Raw genomic sequence first — 13,700 nt, forward strand, 5'->3', positions numbered from 1 at the left:
GGAAACAGAAGAAAATGACAAGCACGCCATGTACTCTTGCAGGAACCAGCTCCTGGAGTCTGATTTTTTGCTTTCTATTTCCTTGCAAGAGAGGCTGAGAGGGCTCCAAACCCAGCCTGTCCAGTGGGTTTCTTCTGAACATCTTCTTACTGAACATCTACCCACAGACTTCCTGTTTCTATTCTTCATACACAGCTTGGGCTTACCAGGGTCTCCCTGTTGCTATAGTGAGAGGTGATGGTGCCAGCCTTCCAAAGCGCTGGACCCTTGGCTTAGAGGAAAATCAGAATCTGGGTGGCTTTATTTTGGGGTCTGACTGAGAAGATTTAATGCACCGTTTTTCCAGCTGTTGCAGCAATGGCAGTTGGTGCTCAAAAATGCATCAAACCTTACTATCACAGAATAATTGACAATTTGGGAAGCGGGCATCTGAGAATATGTAGAAGATAAATTTCGAATTATAAAAATGATAAAGCTTCATGAAGAACATCTAGAAAAGGACAAATAAATGAAAACGCACGTGGTTACATGGCCAGTGCACTCACTACCTTCGTGGCCCTGAGCCGTAGCCCTTCTTTCCGTTTCCTTACATGTGCGTTTGGCAGGTTTGCAGACTAGTGTGCCTGTAGTTGGTGGTCGGCTTTCTCAGTTGCTGTGTCGTCAGCATCTCTCTGGGTTGCTGCAGTACCTCAACCAACATGATTTTTATTGGTTGGGCAATGTCACATCATTTCATAAACTTTGCCTTTCCAGTGTCTCTTGAATCCACACTTGGTCTCCATCATGCCTTCCCTGTCAAAATTCTGTACCCTCCCTGGTTTGGACAACTGGCTGCTTGTCTCTGTACCGTTCTCTCTCTCTCTCTCTCTCTCTCTCTCTCTCTCTCTCTCTCTCTCTCTCTCTCTCTCTCTCTTCTTTCTCGCACATGTCAGGATTTCCCCCACTCTACAGCCTTGCTAAGCAAAGGGTGGCCCCAGACCCGTGGCATAGGAACCCTCTGGGGACTTGTTAGAAAGCTAGAATCTTAGACCCTGCCTGGGACCTACCTATCAGAATCTGCACCTGTATTTTGACACGCTCCCCAGGTGATGCAGCAGCACGTTGAAGCTGGAGGAGCCCTGATCTGAAACACACCTCCCCGTGGCCCCAGGAGAGAATCCACACTCCCAACCAGGCGCACAACCCACTGAGGGGAAACCAAATGGGAGGGGGCAGGGCCAGGCCAGTGGGACAACCCCGGGTCGGGTGGTCAGGAGCCATGGGCAGCTGTAGGCCAGGAACCTTAGAGAGGTTGTGAGGAGCGGGAGGCGTGTGAAGGAAGTTCTAAAAGTCAAATCCATGGAAGAGGCAAGATTGAAAACTGAGGGCCCAGCTGGCGAGCAGGGGCAGGCATGGGGGCTGGGGCAGCACAACCACCAACCCCACTCCCTCCCGCTTTATAGATGAAGAAGCTGAGAAATGAAGTTGCTTTGCCCGAGGTCACGAGCTGGTAGGAGGTGGAGCTGGGATACAAACCTGATTCCCCAGCCCCACTCTTACCCACCGGGCAGTGCAGTGTAGGGTGACTGACAGGAGAAAGCAAAGAGGAGACGGATGTGAAGCTCCTATAACAAGCTGGGTACCTTTTCACTTTATTACGTAGAATATCACAACCTTTGGAGGGGGGTATTCTTACCACATTTACACTTAAGGAGGTTGATTTGCACCAAGGATAAGCTGTTACCCGAGTTCACATAGATACTGAGAGCTGGAGTCAGGATTTGAACCCAGGACATTTTGGGTACCGAAGTGATGCTCTTTCTACCTTGCACACTTCATCAGCAAGGTGCGGAGTCAGTCTCTGCTCTCAGAACTTTCTCTCTCCTTCCTACCTGCCTCCTGACCGACAACCCCAGCTCTGCTCAGGCACACATTCCCATTGCCTGTTCATGGTGGAGAGAAACACAGGGCAAGTCTTAGATGTTTTCCCTCACTCCTTGAAACTGTGCAACACTAGGATGAGAAGGTATCCTGGCTTAGCATTTAATCCAATGGGCTCATTTTATAGGCCAGGAAACTGAAGCCCAGAGAGCTCAAGTGACTTGTCTGAGGTCACACAGCCAGCTAGTTACAGATCTGAGAACCTGACTCTAGATTCAGTGCTCTTTTCCTGACTCCGGGCTGTATTTGTACCTGCTGCCCTGGGTGCCTAGGGGTCAGTGCCCCATTAGGTCGGCCAGCACTGAGCTGTTGGGTTGTTACATCAGTGAAAATTCAGCCTTCAGCTTACAATGGAGGATGCAATGGATGAGCTTCCATTTTACAAAACAAACTAATAAAAATAATGGCTGCTGGTTGTTAAAGATCCAAGCAGCATAGAAGTGTGTCTGGAAATACTGGAACCGCCCCCGTCTTGGCCCTCCCAGACCACTCCCCAGGGGTAACCACTTAGTGCTGTCTCCAGTGGTTCCTTGATTTTCCTGCCAGCCAGTTGGGTTTTGTAGGATCCATGCCACAGCAAGGCTATTTTTAACAAGCATCCCGGGCTTCAGGGGCTTGAGGAGAGGGGAAGAAAAAATATTCCATTTGTATATTTTTAATCCGAGCACATTTGAGCAGGCAGTGGCTTTCCTGTCCACGCTGCCTAGGGTTGCAGGTAATTGATTAGACTTTCTGGGTGCAGGCTAACCCTTTCTCTTTCCCTAATGAGGCTGGGACACCAGGGAGGGGTTTAGGCAATGTTTGCAGGGCCAGTGGCTGTCTCAGTTGGCTGCCTCCTGACCGTGTCTGTCCCCAGTTTTCTCCCTCCCAGCAGACTCAAAACTCCTGGCTGGGTATCTCAGGGCACAGGAGGCCTGGGAACCTGACTCTTTGTGCCAGGCTCATATTTAGAAATGTCTCCAGCCAGAGGTTGGCATCTGTCCCGCTTGGGTTCTGGGCAGGGGGTGCAATCACATGTTCTGCCTTCGCGTGGGCAGATTCTGAGTGGGCAACAGCTTGCTTTGAATATAAACACACTCCTTTTATGCCGAGAAGCTGGCATTGGAGCCTATGCTCCTGGGTACTGGGTGAGGGCAAGTGCTGGTAGCCAGATGGGCGACAGGGAGAGGGAAGAAAGATGTCACAGGGCTTGAACTGGGCCAAATGGTGGTGGAGGTGGGGTCTCAGCTCCCTGCCCCTCCACTCCAGACCCTGTCTTTTCCTCAGGTGCCCAGAGAGCTCTCCTTGCTTGAGTAGGGGGCCTGCAGAATACTGGACAGTATTCCAACCCGGACTTGCCTGCCCTTTCTGCCTCTTGAGTTCTTCAGTCTGTTCAGGGCTGATCGTGGGAGGCAGTATGGAGGGGGGCAGGATGAGCCCTGAATGTGGGGCCACTCGTGGCGGGGTTTGCTCCATCTCTCCCTGTCTGTGAGTAGCCAGCCCCTCACCTTCTCCAGATTGTACCTGTGAGATGTGGCCCCAGATGACACCATCCCCGAAGGCTCTGTCAGCGAACATTCTACAATTTCTTGCTCATCCATCCTGCTTTCTTTTCCATGACAGTGCATGATGATGGATGAATTATACCAACTGATCCCAGCCTTAAATAGTAGCCTCCTAGGTAACAAACATCATGCCATCGCGCTGTGAAAACTCTCCGTTTAAAAAACGATTCCTCTAAGAAGGGCCATTCGGGTTCCTTCACTCCTGCCACAGATATTTAATGAGCATCTGCAAAGGGCCGGCCCTGTGCTGTTGCCAGCGCCACAGCAGCTGAGGGGGGCTTTCAGCTCGCCTCACATCCTGCCTCTCCACCCCTCTGCAGGCCTTCCCTGGGGACCAAAGTGGCTTGCTCACCAAATTCAGCTCCCTGGAGACGAAGTTGCCTTCCTGTAGCCGAATCTTCAGAGGGAATTCAAATGCAGCAACGACACATTTCTGCTATGGCCTGATTCCTAGTGACCACCAAATCCTCAGGCCCCCGGGGGCCCCTCCTCCCTGCCCCATGCTTCCCTTCTCTCCCCACATCACAGGGGAAAAAAATCTCCAAGCAGTGGTCAAGGAGGCTGAATAGATATTTTCCTTATATCTTCTGGGCACAATATGACAAATATGCAGTAACTGAATGAATGAATGAATGAATGAACAGGTGAATAAGCGAGTGAATGAACGAAGGGAGGAACAAAGGGAGGAACAAAGGGAAATTCGGTTAGTTTCTGCTCCAAAGAACTTAAAATTCAGAGGAAAAGAACCAGGCTCATAGAATGGTGGCACGGAGGGACTGAAGGGGACCCCAGGTATTGGACTCATCTCCTCCTTTATAGGAAAGGAAACGCAGGCTCAGCCACAGGAGGGGCTGCGGTGTGATGCCTGTGGCAGAGCCGGGAGGTCAGAGAATGGTGCAACCGCCCAGGGTGACAGCGACCCAGAACCCACTCAAGGCTGCCCTACTTTCCCTCTGCCACAGCCCTACGTGTCCCTTGTCCTTGGGAAAAAAATTGCCTTTTCATATGGTTGGGAGTGGATGGTGCAATTTTTCTTTGAGGGTTAATTGTTTTGTTGACAGCACAGATAATTAGGAATGAGAATCCTGGAGTGAGGGCGACAGCACCATCTGCTGTGAATATGTTTCAACCCCACCTTGTAGGAGGGCTTGGAAGTGCTCCTGTCCCTGGCCTCCCCGCCCCCAGCCAACAGTGACATGCTGAGTGGTTTGCTTTGGAGCTACAGCCTCCAGGGGACCCTGCAGCCAGCGGGATGGGCTGTTGACCGGCTTCTAAAGGGTGCGGCTTGTTCTCCCTCCCACATGGCCCCAGTGCGCGTAGTAGGGCTCACTAAGAGCTCACAGGCCCAACAAGGACGCACCAGGGTGCCTGGGACCCAGAGTGCAGGCGCCCACGGGATGCCTTCCAGTCCTTCCGGTGGCCTGCGGTTTTGAGGCCGGGTCCTCTGTTGACTGGAGGTGAGTGTGTGAGGCTGAACCGAGCGACATGGCTGCCATTGGGGTCTGGGTCCTTTTCCTGCCTCACTCCATGGATTTGCCATCTATTCTGGCTTTCCTGGCCTACAGCTGCTTGTTCCGGAAGGAGCTCAGCCCTGCCTTCCATGGCAAGGTAGGAATTTCCTGGGTCGTGACTTCCTCTGTGTCCGTAGAAGCAGAGCAGTGTTGGAATCAAGCAGGGAATCCCATTGTCAGGAAGGAGCAGCCAAGGTCTGTCTTCATAGGTGGAACTTCCTGGGTTCTTTTTCTTCTTCATTTTTATTATTTAGGAACATACCACCTATAGAAAAGATCATTGCTGTGTATATATGTTTTTGAAGGTAATAATAATACGTGCTTTGTTCTTTGAAAGGAGCTTCTAACCCCCCAGTGCTGCCTGGCTCAGAAGTGCCTCAGAGGCCAGAGCCACAGGGAGCCAGGTTGCCCAGGAAGCTCAAGGCCAGCACAGCCCCTCAAAGCTGTGGCTATTTGTCACGTCCACTTTCCTCTGGGCCTGAGCTGCTCCTGACCGGGGGTGGGGGCGGGGAGGTCTTCTCTATTTGTCACGCTTTTCTGTCCGTGCTTTCTCCTTCTAAAGCCTCCCATCAGGGGAGAAACCAAAGGCGTGATCTCCTCCTCTTCTCCGTCCCCGTAGCAGGCCAAGCCTGCCTCTGTTCCCCGCCGACTTCCGACTTCCCACGCCTCTTGACTTGCCACACCCCAAAGTGGACGTCAAATTACCCTAGGACCCGGGAGCTTGTTGGAAAGAATGATAAATGGGTGTCAGGAATTCCAGTCTTGATTCTTTCACCACCTTGTTGTGTGACCTTTAGCAAGATTCTTAACCTCTCTGTGCTTCTGTTTCCTCATGTTTAACACGCCCTTTCACATTGCTACTGTGCCACCCAATGGGTCCAGTGGATGCCAAAGCAGCTTGAAGGATATAGACCCTTTTATGTGTTGTAAGACATGGTCATCATTAGGATGACAGAATCCATGGGACTTTATGTCCCTGCCCTTCCCTTGCCACCCCCACCCCTGTCCGTGGTACTGCCTCTGTCTACAGTGCTGGGTGCCCTTGCCGATACTCGCCACCCGACACAGCCCTGTCTCAGCAGTGGGTCCTCAGAGGCCTAGAGGAGCCCACCTTTGGGATGGGGCTCAAGGTCACAACCATTTGTACAGCAGGAGCCGCCCCTCCCCGCCAGCTGCCGGAGGCCATGCTGCTCAGGGGCGCAGCGCTGTGGCCAGTGTGGGCCCATCTCCAGAGACGAGCAGGTCTCCACACGGGGGCAGGGCTGCTTCGAGCTGGAGCACCCACCCCTACCCCAGTGTGAGCTGCTGTCTTGGCTCCGAAATGCGGTCACTCTGTGGATCCAGTGTCTGTGGCCCTCACTCCGGGAGGCCTGCGTCTCCACGCTTGTCTCGCACTCCGAGCGAAGGGCTGTGAAAGCTCCAGGTGGGGGGCCTTCCTAGAGCTCCCCCACCCCGACCGCAGCACGCCAGAAGCCTTCTCCTGGGGCTACAGGAGTTGAGGACTGTCCCCGGGAGACATGATCTCGGTCTTTGAGGCCTTATTGGTGGAGGGAAAGCACCCGAGTCCTTCCTATTTCCTGGGCGACGAGCTTCTGTTGGTGGGTTGGAGTCAAAATATGAATGGTGGTTAGAATGAGTGACTAAAGGTGGGTCTTTCAGGAGGATGAAATAGGCAGCGGTAGGAAGACAGGGATGAAGGGGTGTGTGTGTGTGCGTGTGTGTGCCTGTGTGTGCCTGTGTGTGCCTGTGTGTGCGGGGGTGTGCATGTGCGTGTGTGTGCATGAGCATGTGCGTGTGCCTCTGTGTGTGCGTGCATATGTGTGCACATGTGTGTGCGAGCATGTGTGTGCATATGTGTGTGCATGAGCATGTGTGTTTGCCTGTGTGTGTGCGTGTGTGTGCGTGCTGAGGCCTGGGGATAGGGTGGGAAAACACTGACCGTGGAGACTCTGGCTAAGGCGTCACATAGTTACCAGGAATTGCAAGACCTAATAATAAAGCACAATAAGAGGATGGTTGGAAGATTCTAAATAGCACCGTTAAAACTTGGACGTGTGTCTTTGGCCCTCATAACAGAGACCCCTATTGTTCCTGCAGGTCCCCTCTAAAGTAGCTGGGAACCCGGAAGGCCTTACCACCCCTGAGGAGTGGACCAGCTAGGAAAGCTGTACAGGATGGCGTGGAGCCCACCCAGGGCCTGAGGAGTGAGCATCAGCCACAGTCTGCTGGACCTGGAGCTTCCCAGCCCGGGGGGCTGCACCATCGAGGAGACCCAAGAAGAATCAATGCTTCGACCTCCTGCGACATGGGCACGTTGTAATGACAGGTAATCAACCTGAGGCTCATCTATTCTTTCTGCATGATGTGACAAGTAGGAGAACATATCAGCCTGTAGTAGACGTGAAATGTCAACCCTTGGGAAGATTAACTATGCAAACGAATCCAGTAAGGCCTGATGGATGCTTTCTGGTTATTAGTTTCTTCCCCATGCGCTTGTTGGAGCCAGGCTCTGGGAGATTTAGCATCAGGTGGGTTCACTTCCTGTGCCTTATGGGATGGCCTGATGCTTTTATGGATGTAGCACCTCTTGTTTGAAGAACTCAGAGTAACAAATAAAGAAGTCATAGTTCCCCATCAGCTCCCTTGGGAAGCAGGGAGTTGATATCAGTGGGGAAACAGAGGCCGGCAGAGGAGAGCTCTTTCATGTCCTGGTGATACCTGAGGGATGGACCTGGAGACGAACTGGTGGGGAAGTCTTCTGGGTTGGTTAAGATTTCTCCAATGACAGGGTGAAGCAATGGGTCAGTATTTCTTTAAAAAAAAAAAACAAAAAGGAAAAGGGGACTTTGGGCTTTCTCCATCCCTCCAAGGGTGCCAGGGCAAGTAGCAGATGATCCGGGTGGCTGGAGTAGGTCACGAGTAGAGGTCTAGAGAGCCCAGGAGGGGATCAAACAAGGCGAGAAGCATTGAGCAGGTCCCCAGAGCCTAGGAGGCAGGGCCCCAGACTGGAAGGACCGGGCTGGGGGGAGGCGGGGGGCCAGTCAGACTTGAGACCCAAAGATGAGCTCTGATCTGATGCCGATAAGAAGGAGTTCGTGTTCCACTGGTCAGCTGGTCTTCACTGTGTGTGTTGTACAGGGTACCACTCTGGCAACTTCCATCTCCTGAGAACGGCAGGCTGGGGCAGGAGCAAAAATAGCTTGGGGCCTTGGGAAACTGACCAGGGCAGGGGGAGAGGGCCAATGGCCTGGGGCCGGAGGCCCAAGAGGGTGTGGCAAATTCCATTCCAGTGCAGGCCGGTGTCAGGGTCCACAGCACAGAGCCAAAGGGTGGGGAGGGGCAGAGTATTACGACTTCTGGGTGGCCTGGTTCTAAATCAGGCAGAAAGAATAAGATGAAGAGGGAATCCAGAAAGCTGAGCCCAGCTCTAGGAAATGGATCAGCCACAGGCACCAGGCAGGCTCAGGACGTAGCTCCTGTCTGTATGAGGAAATGGAAGGGGAAGTGAGCACCAGGGACCTCAGCAAGGACAGTAAGGGCGTGGTGACGCCTGGGAGGGCTTAGCTGGTTGCTACCAGCTTCACAGGTGCCCGGGGGCTAGCTGTGTCCCTGGGCACCCCAACCGTAGTGCGCTGGCTCTGGGCTCTTCCCAGAGCCCACCTCTTCGTGGGGCAGGTGGTCTGTGCATCTTCGACTTGATTGGGAACCGGGGCAGGGCTGACCCTGTGTGGCCTCCTGGTGGGAGGTGATTCGGGCAGCAGGAGGCAGGACAGGCCCAGCCCTGCAGGTGGCTGGGTGAGCACTTCCATCACGCATGCGGCCTCAGCAAGGTAAGGGTAACAGGCTTCCTGCTCAAGGCAAGAAAGAGCAAAGGATCGGTCTATTGGAAGATTCTCAACCTAGTTGCCCAGTATTGACCAAGTACCTATTGTGCGCTGGACACGGTGCTTGCTGCCGGAAGTGCAACGACGCAGCTGGAGTGTCTGCTCCCAGGGGAGGGAGAGGAAAAAGCACAGGAGTGGAGCCAGAGCCACAGGCCAGGTGAATCCCGAGTCGAACAAGAGGGTTCACTGTTACATTCTCTTCTTATGACACGACTGGAATGAATCCCCGGGGAAACTGGCTTGAATGATCAGAGATGGCGTTGGCTCGCGTGTTCTTGACGGTGATGTTTGTTCTCAGGAACCAGCCCTGGCCACTGCCTCAGCGGCGGAGCTCAGGACACTGCCACTTGTGCAGGGTGTGGAGCTGGCCTCAGGCAGTTCCAGAAGCTTTCTGAGCCTCAGAAGCTTCATTAAAAGTGGAACTAATCCTTTCTATCTTATTAGCTGGGTAACTATCAGCACTAAATAAAATAATGAATAATTGCACTGTGACATTTGATGGCAAGAAATAATCCTTTTTATTTTCCTAAATCCAATGAAACCCAATTTGAGTTTCCCTACTGGCTAAGTGTGACAGACTTTTCCTAGCAGGCATTGCTACTGTTCTGTCTCTACCTCATAGGGCTTCTCAGGTCACGACAAGTGGGGAGGGGGTGAGGCCTGGACCTTGGCCCAGTGTGGTGGCCGCTGCCTGGGGCCCCTCCTTCTCCAGACCTGCATGGTCCTCTGGGGGAGCTTGTGCCCCTGTGTCAGTTCTGCCATAGGGAACACTGGGGTCCCCGCTTGCATCTCTAGGGTGCAGACACCACCAAGGCTGTGTTGCAGTGGAGTGAGGGTTGCCCGCCACTCCAGGACCCATTACCTAAGCCATTCCAACTACCTCGGAGCCCAACCCAGCGTCCTCCTGCATAAGCTGCTGCCCTTCAAGCCCTCTCTCTCCTGTCTCAGCCTCAGCCTTTGAAACAAAGGCCCATCTTTACCTTACCCGCGTGCTTTCTTTCCCCCGCCATAAAAATACAGGTAGCACCCCCTTAGAGCCAGGGAGTCCATTGTCACAGAATATGGTTGCTCTCTCGGGGGGTGGGAAGTACACCTTTTTATTATTCTGGGGATGAGAGCTGCTCTAGCCACTAGCCCCCAACAACAGCAGAAAACAGTAATTGCCGTGTACGTTTGTTTATTCACATAGCATCTCGACATATGTAGCTGGCTCCACAAAATCAAGTTCGCCTGTGCCCAGCCCCACCTGAAGAAGGGGTTCTGTAGTTCCTGCCTTCTGGCGTTTTTCTGAGACTGAAATCAGGGAGGGTATGTGCAAGTCCTTTGTAAAGTTATAAAATGTGCTTGAGACTCTTAGATCCCTACCCGGGGTGGTTTTTGGTGTGGGAGCTGGGTCGCTTCCCGAGGTGCCCTTCCACTGGCATCACAGGGCAGGTTCAGCCGCCAAGAACTGTCCTCTCACCAGCAGACTCGGCGACGTGCTCCCGTGGCGTGTTCCTCCCCTCAGGCCAAACCCCCAACCCCTGTTCTCCTCTGGGAGAGGGGAAGGACCTCTCTGTCAGTGGCAGCAGGATGTTTTCCTGACATCTGAGTTTGGAATCTACCTGGGGTATCATGAAAGTTCATAACTCGTCCTCCTGGGCCTACGCGGAGCGAGACAGCCATTGAAGGAAGTTCTGTAGGTCTTCCTCTCCCACTTGGCTTTGGTTTGGTGGGGATTCTGCAATAGTGAAGGTGGTTCTCTGTCCTTAGGGCCTGGCGTGGAGAGACAGGCTAAGGAGGGCCAGGTCGATGCCGTGAAGCAGACCCGGGTGTCAGCTGTGTTGGAATCAGTACAAAGTCTACAGAAGGAATGGCAGTTCTGCAGGCCCGGGGACCGAAATGGTGTTTTTAAGGTTAGGCCAACATTCGATGGGACGTGGCTGGCTCGATGGTCCTCGGACGCTCGCCGGGGTGGTCTGTGGGGTCCTGTGCTGCTGCTTCTCCAGCACAGGCTCCTCCCGCTGGAGCCGCTGGCTCCGGCTTCGTGCTGAGTGCTCAAGCCTGTCCCGAATCCTAAAAGAGTCCTCCAAACCAGTGTCATTGTGACTTCACATCGATTTTACAAGTTAGTTTGTGGCACATTTGGGGGACAGTGAGGAAGAGGTTTCACAACATCAAGCACGTTTACGTAGAAATGGAATCCTGGCTCCTTCTAAGCTTTTGTGTGACCTCATGCGGATCTCTCTGCTTCCCCAGGGCTTCATGTTCTCATCTATTCAGTGGGCATGAGAAAGTGCCAGAAGGATTTAATGAGTTGCCAGGCATACATACAGGAATCTTGACCACCTAAGATTTGAGAGGGTTGTATGGCAACACCCTTTCCTCGCCAAGTTGGCACTAGCAGTGTGTAATTCTGTTCTTCAATTTTAGTGTCTTTATTGCTTCCTGGAGAGCCATGTGGATGTACCAGCCTCTGACATATCACCTTAAAATTTTGCAGCAGGGAGAGGCAGAAAGCCACATTGCCCTTGACTGACAACCTTCCTTTGAGTATTTAACAGTTTCAATTTTTCATGATTCCTCTGATAAAAATAGTGCCCGACTAAAAACAAATACATTTGTATTTCCCATCTCCTTAATTCGTTTCTAATTTGGGGGTTCTTATTAGCTTAAAATCATCTTGCCGAAATGGTCCTTGGATGATAAAAAAAAATGTGAAAACCACAATCAATTCTAGAGAGATCTTACTATTTAATTATGCTGATTGGAGCACTAGAGACCCCTGGCAAAACGAACCTCTCAGAATAAGCTTGATTTGCGTAATTTGGTTTTTAAAAAATTTGGATGCATATTTATCATGTTGAACTATGTGTTCTTGTTCTCCTTGAGATCCTGACTCATCTCCTAAGAGATGGGTGGAGGAACCCACAGGCAGAGACTCTGCGACTCCAGCGAAGCCCATGGGGTCGCCAGTGGCCCTGGCCTGAAGGGAATGTGGGGATCCCAGCTTGTTGGGTCATTTACAAATGTCTTTTCTTGAAAGAAAAAAAAGGCAAGGTAAAAGGTCTCATAGAGACAGTCTAGGAAAGGATAGACTGGTAGAATTGTAGAATTCAAGGGTAGGAGAGAGTCTTCCAGGAAATCATAGAAAATGGGAAAATCCTGGGTTAGAGATGGATCTAGAAACACATTCTAGAATGTGATAGAATTGTGGAGACACTGGGGGCACTTCGTTGCTCACAAAGATATGTGCCCCACCATCCAAACCCGTGGCTCAGTATTAGCTTTGCTCCAAGTTGGACAGCCAGATGTAACGTCGTGGGAAGGACACAGCACCACCCGTGACGTTTACTTGCCATAGAGCTGAACCTAAATCTGCTCAAGCCTGTAGATCTAACCAGCACTTTATATGGGGACTAGAGGAACATGTGACACACACTGCAGGGGAGGCCATTCCCTTAGGACCAGTGACCTAACTTCTCCAACAGAATGGTGAGGGGAAGTAGACAGGAGGTGGACGAGCAATTGTTATGAGATTAACAGAGTCTTAAGAGACATACCAACCAAATGTGCTCCGTGGGTCTGGTCTGAATCCTGATTCAAGCCTGTCTGCTGTAGGAGGACGTATTTGAGAGAATCAAGGAAGTTAGGTACAGGCTGGGTGTTAGATATTCAGGGATCATTGTTGATTTGTTAGGGTGCGTAATATTGCAGCAATGTTACACACTGAAGTATTTACAGATGACATGATATGATGTCTGGGATTTTCTTTAAAGTATTTCAGAAAGAAAAAGTGGGTAGGAGAAGCAAACCACAGAATGTGGACTGTCGTTGAAGCTCGTTTGGTGATTGTGATGGGTACTTGGGGATTTATTATGCTCTTCTATTTTTGTATATTTTAAAAGTTCAATAATAAAGAGTAAAAATAAATAAGAAGAAATGTTCTAACTAGCTGGCTGAGCCCTGAAATTTCATCATTAGAGCTTTATTCATCTAGCTGAAGCCTTTCTTACTCTGTAATATACAGCTTCTCCTGGGAGCCTGGTTTATCCTTCCGGAAAGTCACAGTGGGGCAGTAGAAATCCCTCCAGTATAGGGTGCTGGTATCTCATGCAAAAGGGTTCCAGGTAAGGAAAGTTTGGAGAAGAAACCCTGGACAGGTTTCTTCCAAGCCTGGGTTGTGCTAATCCACACCGTGCATCTTGAATGGAGCTATAGCAATGCAAGTCCCCCAAGTCATTTGCCAGGTGTTTTGAAGGAGATATTATAGAACCCTGCAGCCCCTCCCAGGAGAATCGGAGTAAGGGCAGAAGCCTGGGCTCCAGAGCCGTTTCTGCTTACTAACTGGTCATTAGGTACTCACGCAACCTTTCTCAGTTTTGTTTCCTAGCAGATGAGCTTAATATCACCTGGCACCTGCCTTATAAGACCATGAAAGGGCTTCCTTCGTACAGTGTAAAGCCCAAGACCCCAGGTTAAGTGGTCTGATTATTACTTGCTGCCATTTTTCGAAACTGTCCACCAACGTTTTCTTGGAAGCTCATGGCTCTGTATATAGGTCAAAGTATGGCCTATTGTGGGTATCACACCCACAAAGGACAGCGAGGTGGTAAAAACAAGTTCTCGGCCCTCTGGGAGTTCACAGTGGAATTGGGGAGGCAAAAAGAAGAAAAGGGATGGGGACTAGCAAGGCCGTTAGCCCGAGGGCTAACTGAGAGGTTTAGGTTCAGAGGACAGGGGGGTCGCTCTTAGCTGGGGTGGTCCTCCAAGGCCACCTGGAGGAGGTGGCACTTGCCCTGGGCCTGGAAGCCTGGGGAGGATTTGGACAGGCCATCCCTTTGTTGGTTATGGGTCACTCA

At 51.6% G+C, this 13,700-nt stretch overlaps 1 protein-coding gene across 2 annotated transcripts in view; it reads left to right on the forward strand.

Moving 5' to 3' along the window:
* Window positions 1-13,700, forward strand: part of ZBTB7C (zinc finger and BTB domain containing 7C) — a 332,059-nt gene that overhangs the window by 64,537 nt on the left and 253,822 nt on the right. For both annotated transcript variants that reach the window (XM_081078438.1, XM_081078439.1), the window contains exon 2: window positions 7,073-7,301. In XM_081078438.1, the coding sequence (XP_080934564.1) occupies window positions 7,295-7,301 (7 nt within the window). In that variant the 5' untranslated portion in view covers window positions 7,073-7,294. The remainder of the gene's footprint in view (window positions 1-7,072; window positions 7,302-13,700) is intronic.

The sequence above is a fragment of the Rhinolophus hipposideros genome (genome assembly GCF_964194185.1).
Source record: "Rhinolophus hipposideros genome assembly, chromosome: 17".
Lineage (NCBI taxonomy): Eukaryota > Metazoa > Chordata > Mammalia > Chiroptera > Rhinolophidae > Rhinolophus > Rhinolophus hipposideros.